At 33.3% G+C, this 21006-nt stretch overlaps 1 protein-coding gene across 3 annotated transcripts in view; it reads right to left on the bottom strand.

Moving 5' to 3' along the window:
* The window catches only part of Lrrtm4 (leucine rich repeat transmembrane neuronal 4), a 734614-nt gene extending 723784 nt beyond the window's left edge, over positions 1–10830 (bottom strand). Inside the window, exons 1-3 of one of the 3 annotated variants that reach the window (XM_021729160.3) lie at positions 10520–10829; positions 10096–10246; positions 6703–8249 (exon numbers count right to left, since the gene is read on the bottom strand). In XM_021729160.3, coding sequence (XP_021584835.1) covers positions 6703–8249; positions 10096–10099 — 1551 coding nt within the window. In that variant the 5' untranslated portion in view covers positions 10100–10246; positions 10520–10829. Of the gene's footprint in view, positions 1–6702; positions 8250–10095 lie in introns of all 3 variants that reach the window. The other 2 variants (XM_040271212.2, XM_078028947.1) reach the window with 2 other exon arrangements.
* Between the last annotated feature and the right edge of the window lie 10176 nt (positions 10831–21006).

Genomic DNA, 21006 nt, shown 5'->3' with positions numbered 1-21006 from the left:
ATATAAAAAAATCATTTCCATTTTTAAGTTCCATGAAATTTGAAGATTCCAATAATTAACAGATTAGCTAAAAATGAAAATTATACATGTGTGCTAGAGGTTTTGAAGCTGAAACTTCTCTTTTGAACTTACAATTTTATTTTAAAACTTGACTAAAATGTGTACTGTAACTTATTTTTATTAAGAAAAAAATGTGTTTTCAATATATAAGGCAATGAATAAGATCATCTTTCTTGCTGGATTTAATGAATAAGTCTTTGCCCCTATCTTTGAAGTGTGAAAATTCAGTAAAAATTGGAAAACTGGGGTAAAGCAGAAAATACCACCTTCCAAGAGATGGTGGTAAGGAGATCCCAAATTTCAGAAAAAGACTGAACTGAGGCAATGACAGAGGCAACAAGAAGGGTTTTTTTATGACTTTAAATTCCCCTTTTTTGTATCTACCCAGAATGTTGGCTTTGGACACAAATCCTATAAACTGGAAAAGTTAGGATAGAACTAGGTTTATTCAAAAGTGAAATGTGTGTTACTCTACTGTTTTTATATAATATATATTTCAGCATTTTATAAATAATTACACATGATATATGGGTATTTAATTGTATGTCATTCATTAAATGCAATCATATTTTAGTTACTTTTATATTTGTGTTGAACAGAATCATTTCTGTTCAACATAAAAAGATATTAGGATAATTCATTTTCACGAGCAAACAACATTTCTAAATACCACAACCTTAGTTATGTATTTTTTTATTGTTTGATTTGATAAGTCATGCTTCTTCATAATTTTTGTACAAGATATGTCTGAAGATTTTTAAATTTTCCCCATTTTTTCTACCTTTTCTTAAAGTGTATAAGGCTTTTCTTTCATTTTACTTGCAAATCTTGTATTTATAAATATTGCAATATTGTTGATGAAGTCACATATTTTATTTTTTGAAAGGACTCATCTTGTATTTATCTAGATATTAATTTCTTTTGGCAGTATTTAAACCCTAGAGCAGGAGTTTAAATATATAGCCTTTGTACATGTCTAGCAGTAGTCAGCAGATATTCATTAAAAATCAGTGGTTTTGATACTATAGGAAATACTGTGTTTTACCCAACTTTCCTCAGCTCACAGTTAAAATTTTAATGGCTTATGGAGTGCAATAGAAAAATAGCCCCATAATTTCTTTTCCCTTTTAAGAATATTGAGATTTTTATTAAACTGACTTCATGAATGATGGCTCTTCTGGTTCTATAAAAAGCAATTTTAATTTTTAAAGCATATTCAACAATACTTCATGCTTTTCACTGATCAAAAGACTACTGATTTTTCAAAACTTCTAGTATCTTGTGATACACATGTTGCCACTCTTTCACATTGATTTAGTGAATCATGATAAACTGATGAAAACTCAGATGAGTCACCAAGTTCCAATGATAATATGACTGAGCAACTCCTAAAGTTTAAAACTGTCTGTAAATGCAATTCTTGAGAAGAACTAAGAATGATCAGATTTTATTGAGTGTAGAAAAGTCTCACAAATTGAAGTTCTATAATCATGTGGAGATTATGAGTTTTTTTTTTCAAAGCCATATATTCCTAAAATGGTAGTCAGACTTCACAGTTTGGAGTCTTTAGACAGCGCCCAATTATTCAAACTTTGCCCGCGAGATGCAAATTCCAGCTAATTCTAGAAAAATAATTGAACCAGTTTCAGTCAGTATAAAAATCTTTCCTAATTTAGCCATGTCAGACCTTTTTGGCAGCTGTCATTCTTCACCACTACCATTTGCAAATTTTAATGAAAATGCTATTGAAAAAGAGATTTTAATTGGATCAAATTCTGACAGTCAATTTTTTAAAAAAGCAGTTATAGCTTTAAGTGCTTTCCCAAGAACTAGCTCCTTGGCAGAATGTAAGAGAGAAGTATTCGTGAGCACATGCACATGTGCTCATGCATTTGTGTATGCATGTTACATGTTCCCCGAAGCTTGGATACAGTACACAACTGTTGACCTGAACACACCAATTTTTAATAACTCAAGAAGTTATTTTTTATTCTTATCAACAAATTAACATAAATAGCTCATTTCCCCTTAATATCTCATCTTGCTTTTTTAGTCCTGAAAATGATATAGAAATTTTACAAGATTTACTAGTCTAAGGATTGCTTTGGGTTGGGAAATACAGTGCTAATCTTCAACATACACTCATTTGAGTGACGGGTCAAAGAGAAATTAAGTAACTAACCCAACAATGACAATATGAAGGATAGACACAGATTTACTATGAAGTTGAAAGATACTATTTAAGATAATAAAATGTTTAACCTAAGAAATATAATCCTAACTAACAAATCCTGGTATTTTGTAGCCCAATATAATTTTTTTAAACTAATATTTCAAAAGGTTCAAAGTGGACATTAATTCGAATGAAAAAATATTAATATTTCTTTGTCCTCTTGTGTCCCCTGCTCCAATTACATATGTGCATATAAATACAAACTCACATATAAATCACACATCTGCATACATATAAATATATCCTATGTGAATATATATAGTTTCAATTGTAACATTCTATTGTGATACAGTATTCAGCCACCTAAATAAAGTTCATTTTCTGTAGCTTTTTATTGATAAACTCTTAGTTAAATTCAATACTGGATCTGCTTCACTCAGAATCCTCTTTTAACCTAGAACTTGCCTTAGAGTCCTTGGGAATCCATTAAGGACACTTTAAAATAACAACTTCTAAAGTGTCCAAAGAAGTCAATAGTACAATGAAATCAATAATTTAAACTTGATTTAATGCCTTCAATAAACATAAGTGTAAACTGGCCTATACCACCCACTGCAGTAGTGAAAGAAGTACCTGAAGTTCAAACCTGTCAACAGATATGTTCTTTTATCATGCTTACTTTAAAGAATGAAATCAAAATGTCAAATATTTGGAAAACATATACCTAAATTATCACCTCTACTGCCATTTTTTAATAGCAGTGCTGCCTGTTTTATGGAAAAATAAAATATTACATTTCAATTATTGAATGTCTAGAGACTACTTTCATTTAACATTTCACCATTTGTACTTTTTTTAAAACATAAAAAAACCTAGAAACATCTTTTGTCCTCTATTCACACTAGCTAATTTTATAAATGTATTGTTATATTCAGTTGATAAAACAAATCCTAGAAGAATCAGGTAGTCAAAATTTCATTCTTCACAATGTCTAAGGAAAAGTTTGGTGTACAGATTGTCGTAACTTCATAATCTATGAAAATTTTAATGAGATAAATATAATAATGATTATAAGTTCATAATCTATTTTCAAAAGTAAATATTTCATTTTTCTCCATTTTTCTATAACCCACCTAAGTTTTAAGAAAAAGGGTATACTCTGGGCTTTCAGTTTTCTTTTCTGAATACTTACTGAGGACAAATTAAATGATTCAGTTCAACCAAGCACACTGATCCACTCAAAGTATGATGATTGAGATATATGTGTCTCTTGTACTCGTTCCATTAATCATATTAATTATTCATAACTATCTTACTCTATTCCTCTTTTATAGATATGAGAAATTTTACTGCCTAAGTTATTATAAGATTCCTTCTCAATTTATTAGTATGATACATGCATGTGGGCTTTTCAAAATTAAAACTTGCAAAGTTTTAAATAATTACAATTAATTAATTCGAAAATCACATGTTATACGTATGCAGTTGCTTACAGATGTCATTTGAATAATAAAATTTGATACCTCTCTCTACTTTTAAAGAAACAGATAAATGAATATTTTAACTATATTTACATTATCATAACTGAATAAAAAATTAAGTAGAAAGTAAATTTTCAATTTAGTGCAATTTTTTTCTTAAAGGCACAATCTTAGAAAATTAGCACTTGTTGCTACAATTTCTAGTAAAATATTTATGTCTTTACTGGGTAGAATTTGGCATTTAAATAAAAAAAACTACTTGATAAAATTGTATTACAAATAGATTAATTGTTCTTCAATTACTAAGCTGTTGGTATTTGAAATTTATGAATAATGCTGAGTTCAAATTCAACATATATTTACTCTTCCTAAAATAATTTTAAACGTAGGAAAACCATTCCTCTTTCTTGACTCCATTTTGTAGAAAAGTTTTCTCTCCAGGGGTGTTTCTCAATAGGAATAAATTTTTGTTGGGTTGACAAAGAAGTCAGGATAAACTGGGGATTTTGTAATAACCATTTCTTAGAATTTGCTTTTCCTTATTTTTTTATCCACATCTAACTGAATACCCTGTCAAAAAGGGAGATAGTTGGCTGTGTTGCTTGCTTTAATATATATGTGTTTCAAAACAAGTTAATATTCATCTACATATAGTTTGATGGCACTCCTGTACCTTCCCAAGTGAATGCAATAGGGTTAAACATATAGCCTACCATTTCCCACTTTTTACAGCATGGAGAGTTTGGTCTGCCCCAGACCAAACTTTTTGACTCAACAGCATCATTACAATAGTTAATAGAATTATTACTTCTTTAATGCCTTAATAACCACTTCATTCTCAATAATGCTGGAGCAATTTCACAACCTCATACTCCATCTATGCAATACACAGTAGTACCACAGTTTTTCTTTTTCTTTTTTTTTTTTCCCTCTTTTCCTATCATGGTAATGCCTAGAATTTTAAAGGAATAACCTGTGTAATTTAAATGCTGGAACACTTTTAGGACACCTGTTTTTAGGTCCTAATTTTTTTAAGAATCTTTCTTCTTTCTGGTGATTTCACTAGATAAAGATTACCATTCTATTCCAGAAGTTAAGAGTGAATGAATGAATAGACCTGGATTTTCCTTTTCTTTTGTTATGTTACTGTCCTCTAAGAGGAACACAAAATACAAGGAGAACCCAGAATAAAAGAGTACAACTTTGTGTTACTTATATTCACATTGCATTATATCAATGTGGGCCTGCAAGAAAAACATCAAGCTTTGTTAGACTTTTATAGAAATATTTTATTCTCTTTATTTTTAAGGGCAATTGCTTATACAGATTTTTTTCAGGGATTTATTATCTGAGATTCGTTTCTTCTTTTCAATGATACACAAAAAAAGGAGAAAATAGATTCTGTGGAGAACAGTTCAATAGTCCAAATTTTTGTACTGAGTTGGATATTGTTTCAAATTCAGTGCTCTGTCTGAAAACATTTTCAATAGCATTTGTATTTAAGATCATGGAAAAATTAAAGTATATATTATCAAAGAGAAAATCATGTTTTCCAACTGTTATAACTAAGAAAGGGAAAAGTCTTTAAATACTCACTAAAACTCTTTTGAAAAAGAAATCATCTAAAATCAGATACTAAAAGAGCATATTGCCAGAGCACAACCTGTCTTCACTAGTTTATTCCAGCAACAAGGCCTGGGCAGTCAGAGTCTTTGCACATTATGATCAGTTTTACCAAGAAAAGAACAGTTACATCCAGTGTCATCTATTGACAAGTAAGAAGCTTGTGACTACTTTTCTACTCATTAACACAGTCCTATAAGTGATTTTCAAAGTTAAATAATCGAAACTGGGTCTGAATTTATTCTCCTGTATACAGAAATAGCATATCATGAAAAGCATACCTTTGTTCAAGGCTTCTACAGATAGGGAGATACCCAGAACAAGCCTTACTCCTTTTATTTGTAAATATTTGCATCATTTAATTTTGGGTAAGATTAACAAGACCATATGTCATTTTTTTTGGGGGGGAGGGATGACAGCAAAACTGACAAATAGTTCCTGTTATGCCTGTCATTATGTTATTGCTAAATCATCCACAACATTGTTCCTGATATCAGTTACCAGGACAGAGCCAAAACTGAATTGAAGTTTCATTCTCATTTCACACAAATAGTCAGCACTTAAAAAAAATCCTTCAAAAAGTGATCTATGTCCTCAGTAATTTAAAAAATAATAATAAAAAGGGATGGAAGGAAGGAAGGAAGGGAGGGAGGAAGGAAGGAAGGAAGGAAGGAAGGAAGGAAGGAAGGAAGGAAGGAAGGAAGGAAGGAAGGAAGGAAGGAAGGAAGGAAAGAAGGAAGGATCCTTAATAGCTTGATACAATTACACAGTAGGCCTCTGACATTCTCTATGCTGGTATAATAACTAAACGGCAAGTGACAGGGCTAGGAGATCCCTGTTGCATGCTTTAATTAAAACTGAAAATTTACAACAAAAATCAACCCTTGGGTAAAGTGCTCTTTGGTTTAAATCTTCTTTGTTACCTCCTGAAATTTTGGTAAGCTTACTTTGTTTTTAAATTAAGCTGGTCCCTCCTTCTTTACTCCATGACAAAAGTCAAATACCAAGAACCAGACATAAGTTTCAGAATGAAAAGAGTTTCATGTGTGTGTGTGTGTGTTTAAGTCCAACCCCTGTATACAAACTGTTTATAAAAAAAAAAAAACAGGTGTTTTAACATAATGCTTTATTCCAACTTAATCTCATCCTTGAATGAACTTCCTTCAAGTTTCAACCATTAAAAAAAAAAAAGCAGTCAATTTCCTGGTGGTTGTAATTTAATTAAGTAACCTTTCACACTGAGCAAAACCCCAAAAGCAAAAGGGTCATTAATCTTTCTAGTGATTAGAGACACCTCTAGAGCTTCAAACATTTACCTCTCCTTCCCCGCAGTAGAAATGCTTTTAGGAGGATCATGGTTCATACCTCACATTCCCTGGAGCCAGAGATGGTATATGTGCAGGGCCCAGATCCATTGACGGATATATCCATGGTCTCAGAGTTTGTAGGCTTGTAGTCCACATAATACTCCTGTAAAGGGGAATTCATTTGTCTTTCAGACTCTCTGGCCTTTTTCCGCCGCCTCTTCATGAGAGAGTGTTGTTGGAGTTGTTTCATGCTGGCTGGATAGCGTTTCCAAGACACATAGATTACCAAGAGGATCATGGCCACTGAGAGAAACAGAGCCACACTCCCTGCGATAATTTTGTGAAATGAAACATGCTCATACTCTTGCTCTGTGCCAGGAATCTGGAACCCTGGGGAAGGGCTTGGTGTTTCCAGGGTGGGTTGGCTGGCATCTGGTTTGAAGATGGTAGGTTTCGGGATAACCAGAGGCTTGTGGGGAGTTTGGGGCATTAGGTGTGACCTCTCTGTATTGACCACCTGGACTTCAGAACAGATGTTGTATGTTTCCACAGCATCGCTAACCTTTTCGCCCTGGATGTGCTTAGGTCCTGCACATATCATAGTGCTTTCCTTATTACCTTTGAAATTCTTAAGCCAATAATATAGAGGACAGATGCTCCGACTGCATTCCCACATATTTCCAGACAAAGTAATGGATATTAATGATATCCACGCATTCACAGTTTCCTGTGAGATGTTGGTAAGCTTGTTGGAATCCAAATTCAATTTCTGCAAATTGGGGAGGCATTTAAATGTGCCCGGCTCAATTCCTTGGATGTCATTCCCTGATAAATCCAAGTTGTGTAAGGAACTCCAAGTCCATGTCAAGCCTTGGCTAATTGAGCGAATCCTGTTCCACTGTAAGTAAATGGAACGGAGGTTGAAGAGACGTGGAAAATGAGCAAAGTTGATCTTGGAAAATTGGTTGTGCTCCAAGTGGAGCTCCTTTAATTTCAAAAGGCCAGCAAAAGCATTTCGGGATAGGCTTCTAAGACGATTGTACCCCAAATCCAGAAAGTCAAGATTCCGACAGTCTTGAAAAACTCTTATCGGCACAGTCTTGAGTGAGTTAGACCTCAAGTGCAAAATGATGAGTTTCCGAAGGCCTTTAAATTGTTCAGATTGCAACGTCTGAAGTTTATTGTAGGAGAGGTCCAGATTGCGGAGATTGGGAACTGGGTGAAATGTTTTATTGTGCAGATAGGTAATTTTGTTGGAGCTTAAAATTAATTCTTTGAGTCGACGGATCCCTTGAAATGCATCTTCATCCACTGAGCTAATGTAATTATGGTCGAGATAAAGCCATATAAGCTGGTTAAGGCCGGCAAACTGATTGGATTTGAGCTTCTGTATGCTGTTGAACCTTAATGATAAGCCTTGTGACCCTCCAGAAATGTTCTCAGGGATATCTGCGAAAGCATGAGACTCACAGTACACAATTTTGCCATCACATCTGCAGTTCTTCGGGCAAGCTCTCTGAGCCCCCGTGAGCACAACAAGCAGCAGTGTAGGAAGTAGCACCAGAACCACACTCATGCCTTTCAGCTGCGTAATTAAATGGAAACCTACAATATTAAAAAGAAGACAGATGCACATTGTGAAGCTATTAAAATACATCACCACCAGCTTACTCATATCAGGGGCATTTTGTCTAGTGCAGTAATGGGGCAGTTGATTTAGGAACACATTTAACTAAAGCATCATTTTCTTCAGTGTTGCATATTTGCTGTTTAGGTTTCATTCTTTCTTCCTTGATCTTCAAATCACCACAGAGCTGTAGAACTAAGAAAAGGCTTTCCGAGTTTCAGGAGTTCCTGTGTATGTATCTCAACAGAAAAGCATAGAGCCTTTCTTTTCACTAGAAGCTGAGATTTTAATAATAATAATAATAATAATAATAATACTTGGCTAGTTAACTTGTGTTGAACAACAGTATCAAAAGGAAATGTACTATTGCAAAAGTGTGACTTGATAAGCCCAGTACTTGCACATCTTTCCTAGTTGAGCACAGAGCCTGTGATTTAGCAAACGAGCTTCAGGAAGCTGTCAAGGTAATCCAAGTTTGTCCTGCCTGAATTCGTACACTTATTGCGTAATGGGATGGAAAGATAGGAGCTCTGAAAAATGGCATTGGGACTAGCATAGGCAGCCCATGAAGCATAGTGTGAAGACTGATAACAACATGAGATAGTCTGGATTTGTTAATAAGCATATATTATTGCATACTGTGACTCCAACCCCAGTGACACAAGAGCTAGGAGACAGAAACACCCTTATCAGACAACACTCCAAAGTTAAGATTGTTAAATTCTTACTAAATAGTTGCATAAAATGCAAAATAATCTTGTGTATATTAGTTTGCTGTTATTTTTCAGAGTTGCTTTTGCAAATTTCAGGGATAAACAAGGAAAGAGACGGCAGACTCCTCGCCCCCTCCCCACTATCCGGAACTGCTCACATTTCTCACTGACTTTTTTTTTCTCCCCTGCCTCCATTAACTTCAGAAAGCCTGCAAAGTTGCAATCTATTGGCACTTATGCTGCATTTCCAAGTCATTGCATGTTAAGGGACTTCTTTCCTCCGTCGACAGTAGATTTATTATTTCTTAACGGTGGAGGAAAAAAAAAAAAACTACCGTGTGCTGCAGTTTTTTTTCTCTCTCTTTAATATTCATATTTTAACCGAGAGGCATTCAGCCAAACCCTAATCTAAAAACCTTCCTTCTTCTCAAACAGTTAAGTTTCTTTTTCTTTTTTTTTTTTTAATTTAAAACTCGATCTTGCTCTGTCCTTTTGCCAGCTACAGACTCATTGAAATACATTCCAGCTCTCCCAGACAGTAGGAAGGAGGGGGGGATAAAGCCAGTCACACTTGAAAAAATAAGACTGGCAAATGACTGCTGGAAATTTGGAAGCTGTGTTCAGGATACAGCTTCAAAGATAAAACAAGCCCTTGTGCAACCTTTGATAAAGTCAGGACCCCACCCCTACACACACACACACACACACACACACACACACACACACACACAGTAAAGTGTTAACAATCTTCCTGACAGCAACCAGAAATACAAGCGTGGCTAATATTAACAAGGAACAGAGGCAAACACAATATTTATCTCCTGCTCAATTCCCAAGCTGTGGATACGCAGGCAGCAGAGACGGTCTTAAAGATATTTCTCTAGAGTCTGTTTAAGTCCGCGTTATGCATTTATGGATTAAACAAAAAAAAAACACTGCAAAAAGGAAAATGATCTAAAAATATAATACCAACTCTAGTGAGTCAACTGGGAAACTCAAGGCTGCCGCTTTTTGCCTGTTTCCACGTCTTTTATCAGCTAATGCCAGGACGGAGGCTAGGAAAGCAAGAGGATCAGCTTTGCTAAGAAGGAAACAACAAAAGTTCACTTACCCATCCTTTGTCATCCAAAAACGTTTCCCCCCTCTCTCAGCTTTCTTCTTATTTGGTCTCTCGTGCTGAAATCACCACCACCTTCATGACACAGTGCGGCTGTCATTCACACCATTCTGATCCCGCATGTGAGCTAGTAGCCCCATACAAACTTCCCCGGAGAAGACAGGCAAAAAAAATATGTATATACATATATATTTAAAAAAAAAATCAGCACGGGGTGGGATGAAGGGGCAGGGAGGAGGAAGCCGTTGGGGGGGGGTGGGTAAGGGGGGAGGGCCTCTAGGCTCTGAGGACCATTGTGTAATTCACCAGAGACCCATCAGCAGTAATTGGCAATCTGTGCAAAAGAGCTACAGCCCCATCTCGGAGGTAACCAACTTCTCTGTGAAAAGAGAGGAAAAAAATAAAATCTTCAGAATACCTGGCATTCCTTATTGTGCTGGCTTTTGCCATTCCCAGATAAAGCCATTCATCCTCTGGATTTTCAGTTCTTGAAGCAAGCAGGCCTCCTGTGCTGTATGAGACCCCAGTTTAAAAGCTATGCAGGCTAGGTTTATCCATTTAGCTGGTCAGGTTTAAAGTGTTTTGTAGCTGTGCTGAGAGGCAGCCCTTGTCTAATTCAGAAGGCTTTCCAGAGACTGATGATGCTCAGAGCTTGTTGGTGCTAATGCTTGAGTTTGTGATACACTGAGTGCCCTCCGCTGGAGAAAACAGATTGCACATTAAAGACAGGAACAAGTGAGCTTGTCAGTGGTGTGCAGCCTTCCCTTGCTCAGAAAGGGAAATTAAAGGCACAGGATCGTTCCCCCTCCCCTCTCCAATAATATAAATTATGAAAGATTTATGCCAAATGGTTCCTTCTGGTGACTGCAAATATTAAGTAAAATACTGCTCCTCTAAATATGACACAATACTTATTAATTACAAAGTTGTCTTGACCCCAATTTTTTTTTCACGTCACAGGTGATTTATCATCATTTTTTTTTCAATGACAGATAAATTTGAGTTTTATTTAATATTGCCGTTGGTTTATAATTATTTACACTTTTAAACTAACCATATAAGGAAGCATTCTTACTGCAGGGTGGGGGGGAGACGCAATTTGATAGATTGTAAAGATAGTTACATTTAAAAAATTAAAGTCTAATCAAAAGTTCTCAGCTTTCAACAATATAACATACATTTTCCAATTTTGTGCATTTTATTGAGCAGTCTAGAATGGGACTTGGTAAAAGTTTATAGTTTTTACTTTCAAGGCAATTGTCATGTACACTATGTTACCATGAGTGAAGGTTAAGTAAGAGACTAAAACGTTGGACAAGAGTACAATTTCAGCTCGGAATCTTTAGTGCACTTTCCTTAAACCCATCCACATTGATAATGCACGTTTTTCTTATGCAAGTGTTTTACTGTAATGTGCAATACCAGTGAAACAAAAGCACTTCCATCCTGTATTATTATGGTATTTCTCTAAAAGTTCTAGAAATCCTCAGAATGAAGACTGAATAAATCGTAAACTATGAGATAGATAACTTAAAAAAATCTATGCTTTTCTTAAAATTCTAATAAATATTAAAACCCTAATAATATAATGCATCATCTGCATTTTGTTCCCCACTCTTACTACTTTATTACATAATTCTCTGGGGGATAACAACTTTTTCAAATGATCCAAGAGAATGAACCAATGGAATGCAGAAGAGAGACTATTAAGTATGATTGCTAACCTAATTCAGCAGACATGAGAACTTTAAATGAATTTTACATAAGCATCTAGAATTTCTGTGGATCATTGCAAATGAATATTTTTAGAAATAGCTTGTTTTAGATTATTTGCCAAAATATTAATAATTAAAAGAGGCTTATCATAGGAATAACACACATAATTTGACTGAGATTCATGAGTAGGCAGTCACAGGCAATTGTCTAATTACTAAGATTTCTCCAGGAACAGAAAGGGATAATATGTCCCTCAAATATATCCTTTTCCCATTAACTGATACCTGAATTTCTATTTTAGAAATGTGTGCCTTTGGCTTAAGGCTTAATACCTATTAAAATGCAAATGCACACCACAAGAGGCAATATTATTGTGGTTACTGAAAGGAAATAAATCAATATAAATGATACACATACAATTTGTTCAAAGTACTGCAGTTTACATAGAAACAAATTCCACCCAAATATTCAATAGTAGATGATTGATTAGTTAAGCAAAAAATAATATATTCATAAAAAGGAATGCATACTGCCATTAAAATTACAATATAGTTTTGAACTGGCCAACAGGAAAGTATGACCACCATGTCGAATGTAAGGAGACCAGGGACAGAGAACTCCAGTAACCACAAGATGAAGAGAGTCTAGCTATTTATGTCTATATTTTCATTTACATGGGGGCAAAATAAAATGCTGAGAGATGATTTTTCTAGAAAGCTTAATCAGGATATATTTGACTATGCCTGTTAAAAATACTTTGTCTTTTTTTTTCTAATTTCTAATTATAACAAATATTGTATGCACGATATTTTTTCTATCCATGTGTAAATTTTCATTTTTTCATGTTTCAATTTATTTAAAAAATAAATGACAGCAGATTGCATTACAATTCTTATTACACATAAACAACACAATTTTTCATATCTCTGGTTGTATATAAAGTATGTTGACACCAATTCGTGTCTTCATACATGTACTTTGGATAATGATGTCCATCACATTCAACCATCCTTGCTAATCCTCTGCCCCCTCCCTTTTCCTCCCACCCCTCTGCCCTATCTAGAATTCGTCTATTCCTCCCATGTTCTCCCTCTCTACCCCACTATGAGTCAGCCTCCTTATATCAGAGAATACATTTGGTTGTTTTTTGGGGATTGGCTAACTTCACTTAGCATTATCTTCTCCAAGGCCATCCATTTACCTGCAAATGCCATGATTTTGTTCTCTTTTATTTCTGAGTAAAGTTCCATTGTGTGTATATATATGTACCACATTTTTTTTACCCATTCATCCACTGAAGAGTATGTATGTTGGTTATTGAGATATGAGAATAGCTTTTAGAGTATATCACAAAATCTTGAAGATGACAACTTTCTTTATAGTGTAATAATGGGGTTAAAATGCAAGTTTTGTGTAAGATATCAAGAAAAAGACTGAATCACATTGTAGACAGTAGTAAAATAGTGATATTGCCAATGGAATGTGTCTTATGCTACCCTATTCTAGATTAGTTCTACTATGCAAATTGACCCTGCTAAAGTTATTCTTCGTTTTTTTTTCCCCTTTGATTCACATTTTGTCAGCCTTTAAGTGACTGGGACACTAACTGCAACCATCAGTTATTGCAGGAAATGGAACTAAAAAAAACATTTGTCCCAGGACCTCCTAATCCATAATCTTTAGTTTTTCAGAATTTGGAATATCTGATACTCTTCAAATAACATCAAAGTTCAGGCCCAGGATTTGCTAATCCTGTTATTTAATTAAAAGTAGACTAATGTTCAATGTGTGGGGAAATATGTGCTTGTTTAAAGAATTGTGGGGAAAAAAACAAAGAGGTACGGGGACTGGCTTAGAAGATAATGATCAATTATTATCACACTGGCAGAAAAGAAAGAAAAACATGCCCTGAGTGATGGAAGAAGGTTCCTGAATCTGAATGCCACCCTTGGCATGAAGTCTTCCCATTATCTCACTACCAGCCTTTCTTCTCTTTAAAAGCCACTTTGAGCAGTTGAGTTTTCTAAGATGACCTTTGTTTGGAAAGAAAGCATTAGGTAGATAGTCAGCCAGGAGCAGGTGCATAGGGAGAGGACAATGAAGGACAGTAATTTACAAGGAGAACATCAGACATATCCATCAAAAAAAGTCCATAAATCAGGACTTTAGATAGCAGAAAACTTGATCAAAAGAGACAAATATCTGGAAAAATGTGAATTGGAATGTCAAACCTCCCCCAGTAGAGTTCATTATAACCCCTTAAGGAAACTATCATTTCAAGACCATGTCACAATTACCAGAGGCACCTCTTGTGAGGTCATGAGAACCCTCACAATGAAAATTTGCTAAGGGATATACAAAGAGCAATAAAACACTTAAAGGGATATGAGAAACTAGGGCAAGAACAGAGGGACCCCAATTCCTTTATAAACCCAGACTGTGTGTAAGAACTACATCATTGTCTCAGAGACATCTATTCAGTGCATGCACAATGTGCTTATCTCACTTTCTCTCTACTAAATTCCTGCTTGTTACTCTGTGCTATCCATTTGAAAGCCTTGCTGCGGGATCACAGGAACCAGTTGCTGAGATCATTTCAGCTCTGTGGATTTTCTTTATAAAGATAGCACCCTGCCACCTTCCTCCCAACCCTCCTTTCCATCTATTGGCTTTTGAATGACAAAGAGAGGGTTTTGAGTCTGATAATAATAGATAATATGCATAACTTTATACAGAATGTAGATCTAAATCAGTTTCAGATGTCTTGAGCACACTGTTAATGGTGGTGTTACACGTCTATCAGAGAATATGTTAAAAACAAAACAAAACAAAAATAAACAACTCTCAACATCTCACTCTGGGCTCAGAGATCTCATAAATTCTTTTTACAATAGTTTCAGTCAGCCCAGAAGTTTCATGGGAAGGTCAGAAATAGTAGTTAGTATGTGTGGAGGTGATAAGCAAGAATAAGAGAAGCCAGCTATACCTTTTCCTTTTTCCTTGGTAGCACAGTCCCACCTGCAACTGGTCCTACTGAGGACTAAGGGTAAAACAATTAGGATTTATATAAAGTATAAAGTTGACTAATATAGTGGACCTAAAACTTGCATTTACTGATTTGACAATTTATAAACTAAGGAAATAATAGTTTTGTTACCTCAAAGAGAATTCAGTGACCTGACTTTGGTAACTTGAAAATGACCATAATGAGAGTATTTGTAATACTGAAATCAGCAAATATGTAATTTATTATATTGTTATGTTTTCAGACTTGAGAAGACAATCAGGAACATATTAATAACAGACTCAACTAAAAAGTGTACTGTGTCTGTAGCTATTTAATTGCAAATATAAAAAAATGGAGAAATAGTTTTTCAATATTTGAAAGCTCTCTGCTGGTTGAACAAACAAGTCATTCATGTCATCAACAAACAAATGAAGTTTCAACCTGTGTCTACATCATGTTACTTTTGTCTTATTAACATAAAAATATCAGACAATACTCTTGTTGTAGTTATACTTAGAGACCCAGTGGGTAAACATTTACTAGCACACTACTGAATATAAGGTTTATATATGTATTACTCCAAATTTTAAGTAGTTTTAACAAATACATGCAGATGATGCACTGGTTTGAAGAATCTACCTCTATTCTCAGACTAAATGTAGTATTTAGTGAAAAACAAATCCACCAAAATACTTATTACATGTGTTCAATATGTGACTCTTTTTCAACTCTGCCATTTCATGCTTACATTTTACTTTTTATTAAACACCTGAAATATCAAGACCATTCAAATAAATCTGTATTTCTAAAATTTTAGTAATACTTTGGTAGTATCATGGAAGATTTCTGTTTTAAACTTCAACATATTACACCTAACATCTGCCAAATTACAGGTCCTCCATAAAATGTTTTAAAATGAATGAGTCAATTAGTTAATCAAGTAAGTTGGCAACCATCATTCAATCAATTGATCAAGTAAACAATCATTATTATTGTAATCAATGGCATCTTCAATTCCTTCAATACTTTCTTTCCTAAGATAGTATTAGTTCTCCCCAATTAAAGACTAAAGTTCTGTGTCAACAAATCTGAAATAATAAGTGAAATAAATCTCAACTCAAACTAAAAATAAAATGAAAAATTATGTTTTTTTTCTTATGTAAATGAAGATACCATACTCAATATAGCTTGATCTAGTGAGGAAGTCTATTATGGTAAAGTTCGAGAATTCTATGATTAGTGTGAGGAACAGTTTCAAAATTATAATAATAATAAGGGCTATTGTAGAATGGTGGTATCAGTGACTTGGGAGGCTGAAACAGGAGGATCATAATGTCAACACCAGCCTCAGTAACTTAGCAAAATCCTGTCTCAAAATAAAATAATAACAACAACAACAACAAAAGACTGGGGATATACTTCAGTGATAAAGCATCCAAATCCTATACCTAGTACTGCAAAACAAACAAACAACAACAACAACAAAAACATGGACCAAAGTTAGACGAAATACAAATGTGTACATACATAAAAAGCATAAATAATCATTAAAAAGTGACTGTCCTGCCAGGGCCATACCCTGTGTGAAACATGTAAATAATTCTCATCCATGGACTATGAACAGAATTGAAGTATATCATTAAGAAGCAAGGCAGTTAGAAAGAGTCTCCTTCTTTCTCTGGCCAAGCTGAGGAATTGATAGCCCTCCTAAACTACTAGATTTCAATGGATTATTTATGTTAAGAGTAAAAATGGGATAATGGATAATAATGGACAGTGGTAGAGAAAGCCATATGTATGTATCTGTATATATACATATATATGTGCAAATACATAGATATGCACATATATGTATACATCATACAAATAAATTACAAACCAACCAAACATAAACAAGTATGTTAAAAGAACAAAAACAAGGGGGACAAAAAAGCATAACACTCTCCAGTGCCCTTCTTTTCTTTTTACTCAGCCCTGGTATTATGTCTACATGGTGCCTCTTCTTTCTTTGCTTTCCACACTCAAAATTTTTCCTATTCTGCTTTACTAAATGTCCCTGAACCTCCTCACCTCAGTCTTCAAATGGTAAATGAACATGCTTAATACTTTTTTGGCTAGCTCCACCCCACAGATAAACATACACTGAAATCTAAATCACATTCATATGTTTAGAAATAATTTAAGACACATTTAATTAAGTACATAATTCAGATTCAACAGAAAGAGGAATCTCAACTCATTTTTGCAAAATGAATGCCCTTTACACCTTTTCAATTTATTTGCCATAATTTATTAACTTCTCCTTGCTAGTAGCAGCAATAGTTAACTCATTAAGAATTTGAAGAAAACTAAACTCTTATTAGTGTTTAGCTGCATTTTAGGATACTAATATTCATATTCAAAATCTGTAATCTCCAATTATATTTTAATTAAGACAATGTTCATTTTGTTAATGTAGTCAAAAAAAACTACTGAAATACGGACACATAAAATTGATTGTGTCTCATTTTCTCAATCAATACATTAACCTATCAATGAAAAATTAATCACATAGGCTAGGATATTAATAAACTGATAATGATAGTATACTTGTGATAAATATTCCACAACTAAATAGGTCATGGTGGGTGGAAATTAGAAGCAAAAACAACAAAATCAAAAATGATTATATAATTTAGAGGTTATGAAAAATGGATGTTATGAAAAAGAGGGCAAAAGAGAATGCTATGAAACAATAGTGAGAAGTAATCTGTATCAATATAGTGGGACAAAAGTCTTTGAAAACTCACATTTTTTAAGGGATTTCATATAAATGACTTTCCTACATTTGTGGACTGAAAATTTACCAGTGTTTGTGTGATCTACAGGATGACCAGGTGTGAAACAGGGAAAAAAATTTTTTGCAAAGTGTATAGCAGAGAAAACAATGAGAGATGACTTGTTGGTGGGATCAAAGAAAAAAACAGACTGTAGAAATAGACTCCCAGATGATTAATAAATGGAGTTATCAGAAAGATCTGAAAATAACTATTACTATTATGACAAAAATAATAGACTACAATATGTAGAATTTCAGCAGAGAAGTAAAATATGAAAACAAGAATCAGATCAAAATTCTAGGCCTACAAACACAGTAATTGAAATCGATTACTCCAAAGACAGATTTAAATGGAAATGAGAGAAAGACAATAGATTTAATTAATAAACTAGATAGAACAATAGAGTATAAAATGTAGTTTAATGATTTTAATATGCATATATAAACATATATTTTCACCATCTTGCACAGAAATAAATATATTTCATTGAATGGAGAATACTTTTTATAAAGCAATACTTTCTCTGATGTTTTTATGCTTTAGCTGTATTTAATAACATACTGAGAACTATGAATTTAAACAATCTCTCAGTGTATGTAAATCTAAATGATTATATGAATACACAGATATAGAATCTACAGTTAAGATAATCAGCTTTCTAAAAATCTCACAAATAGCTAGTATTAGAGCTTTAAATAGAATATCATGCATGGTCAGTGACATTATGTTGTTTACATTATATGGACAATTTTTTATTTATCAACAACCAATTCTGGCAGAAAATTTTTACCAAGATAGAACTTTAGCATGATAATATGGAATTAAATTCTTATATAAAATACAATAATATTATACAAGATTGTATACTACAATGAGCATACCATAATAAATGAATATACCATAATGAATCCCATTTTTATATATAATATAATACACAAATTAAAATAGAACAAATAACAACAATAATAACAAAAGGGAGATCAATGGAATAGAGCAAGTGGGTCAGAGGAAGGAAGGAGAAAAAGCGTAAGAGAAGGTACAGGGGAATAAGATTGATCAAATTATGTTATACACGTATAAAAATATGGCATAATAAATTACACTGTTTTGTGTAATTATAATTCACCAATGAAAAAGAAAGTCCAAAAAAACAAATCACTGAAATATAGATGTGGCAAATGTAGAATGAATCAATAATCCCCAGTAGGAAAAGAAATAAAGATTAAACCATATACTATTATAGTATTGGATATTATATTTTAAGTTATACTGAACACACTTTTCTATTTGTTGTCAAACCTATACAGAAAATGGAAATGTATATTAGAACAATAATTTTTGTCACATACATAGCAATGTGTTTAACTATTAATAGACACTTTTTAGCCTTTAATCTAGTATTCCTATTCCATGATTTTTAAAATATATATATTTTTAGTTGTTAATGAACCTTTATTTTATTTATATGTGGTGCTGAAAATCAAACCCAGTGCCTCACACATGCTAGGCAAGTGCTCTACCACTGAGCCACAACCCCAGGCCTCATTGACTTTTTAAAATAATAGAATAGAATATTCAAATGTATTATTATACTATAGTATTACTAGAAAGAAAAAGAAAAAAATGTCATGAGATAAATTTACAACACAGCACATTTTATTGAAATATGACATATTCATTAATAAAATAGCTGTGCCAACTAAAATAGAAAAATAACTTTTAAGACAAAGGCAAAAATTGGAAAGCAAAATGGTATTCATCTAATGATTATGACCATGTTAATATATATATATATATATATATATATATATATATATACACATTTTAAAAGAGTAAAAGCAACAGAAAAATATTTACTGGAGGAATATATAACTATTTGAATACTTTTTCTATGTATAATTTTCTTTCTACATCTCTTTTGAGTAAGGTGGAAAAAATTGTTTTCACCTTAAATTATGACAAATTATAAATTATAAATTCACATTCTTGATTTTATTATAGAGTTATCTAGAATACTTATTTGAATAACTTTAAATGCCCTTTCTCATTTCGTACTCCTTAACTTAGATATCTAGTGAAGGTGGAGAATCTGTTATAGTAGGTATTTTACAATGTAATCTTAATTTTGAATTCGAACCAGGGTGATGAATCTCCTTACCATTTACATATTATGTTTATCTTCTATCAGTAAGGGAATGATAACACAAATTTATATAATAAAGATACTTTGAGACCTGATTGAATAATTATAGAAAATATATATTAACAGTAAAAATGTTTGTGCCACTATAATATTTTCACTTAGACTCATGTTTATATAGCAGGTAAAACAATACAGACAATAAGGTTTTTATTTTTTGTATATTGTCTAGATATATCCAGAAATTGTATCTTGTTAATTTTCATCATATTGCAATTATTCATTGATTTTGACTTTTTACAAAGTTGGGGTTAATAAAATCTTCCATAAACAAAAATTGTATTAATTAGATAGTTATTACCATAATATGATATTGCCTATTTACACAGTCTTTTATGAGGTACTATGCAGAACAATTTTGATTCAAACAGCTCAATCAGGTATTCTTCAGCAAACAATCCATGGAGCCTTAAATAACACTGCAGTCAATATCTTTCTCTCTCTGCCACACTGGTACAACTTTTTTTTTTTTTAAATGTAAGGAAAACAGTATGTTAGCAAAAAACATGAAAACTGAAGTATCAAGGTTGACATTCTAAGGTGTCATTAGTAGCTCTCTCTCCGCGTGACAAATATTTGCTAGGAAAGCACGGTTATCAGTGATCCAAAGATATCTGTCCCTATAAAGCTTGATAATTTAAAAAACACAGCAATGCCTAACTTTCATCCCTTATCTAAAAAATCAGAGATAGCTGGATAATATTAAAGAATAATATAAAATTTCTAAGATTGTCTGACTGTTACATATGTATGTGTATATCTCCTTATTATTGTTTAGATAAGAAGTACCTCTCAAATATATAGCTCATTTATGATACAAAGCAAAATTTTCAAAAGTGAAATGTTCAACAATGAGATGTATAATCTAACCAGTAGACTAATCCACACTGATAAAATAACTGGGTGGTAACTGTAGACAGGTAGGGTGTAACTAGAGGAATTAGGTCACTGTGAGTATGCCTTTGGGGTTCATAGTTTGTCTTTGGTGAGCAGAGCTCTTGCTCTGTGCCCTGGTTGCCGTGCCTGGGGCAGCATTCCTCTGCTACACTCTTCCATTTTGATGGATGGAAGGCCTCACCTTGGGCCCATGAACTGAATCTCTGAAACCACCAGCCAAAATAAAATTTTTCTCCTCTCAGTTTTTTTTTTTTTTTTGACAGGAA

Source organism: Ictidomys tridecemlineatus, chromosome 12 (genome assembly GCF_052094955.1).
Source record: "Ictidomys tridecemlineatus isolate mIctTri1 chromosome 12, mIctTri1.hap1, whole genome shotgun sequence".
NCBI lineage: Eukaryota > Metazoa > Chordata > Mammalia > Rodentia > Sciuridae > Ictidomys > Ictidomys tridecemlineatus.
The sequence above is the reverse complement of the archived record's forward strand: the minus strand, read 5'-3'. Positions and strand labels throughout refer to the sequence as shown.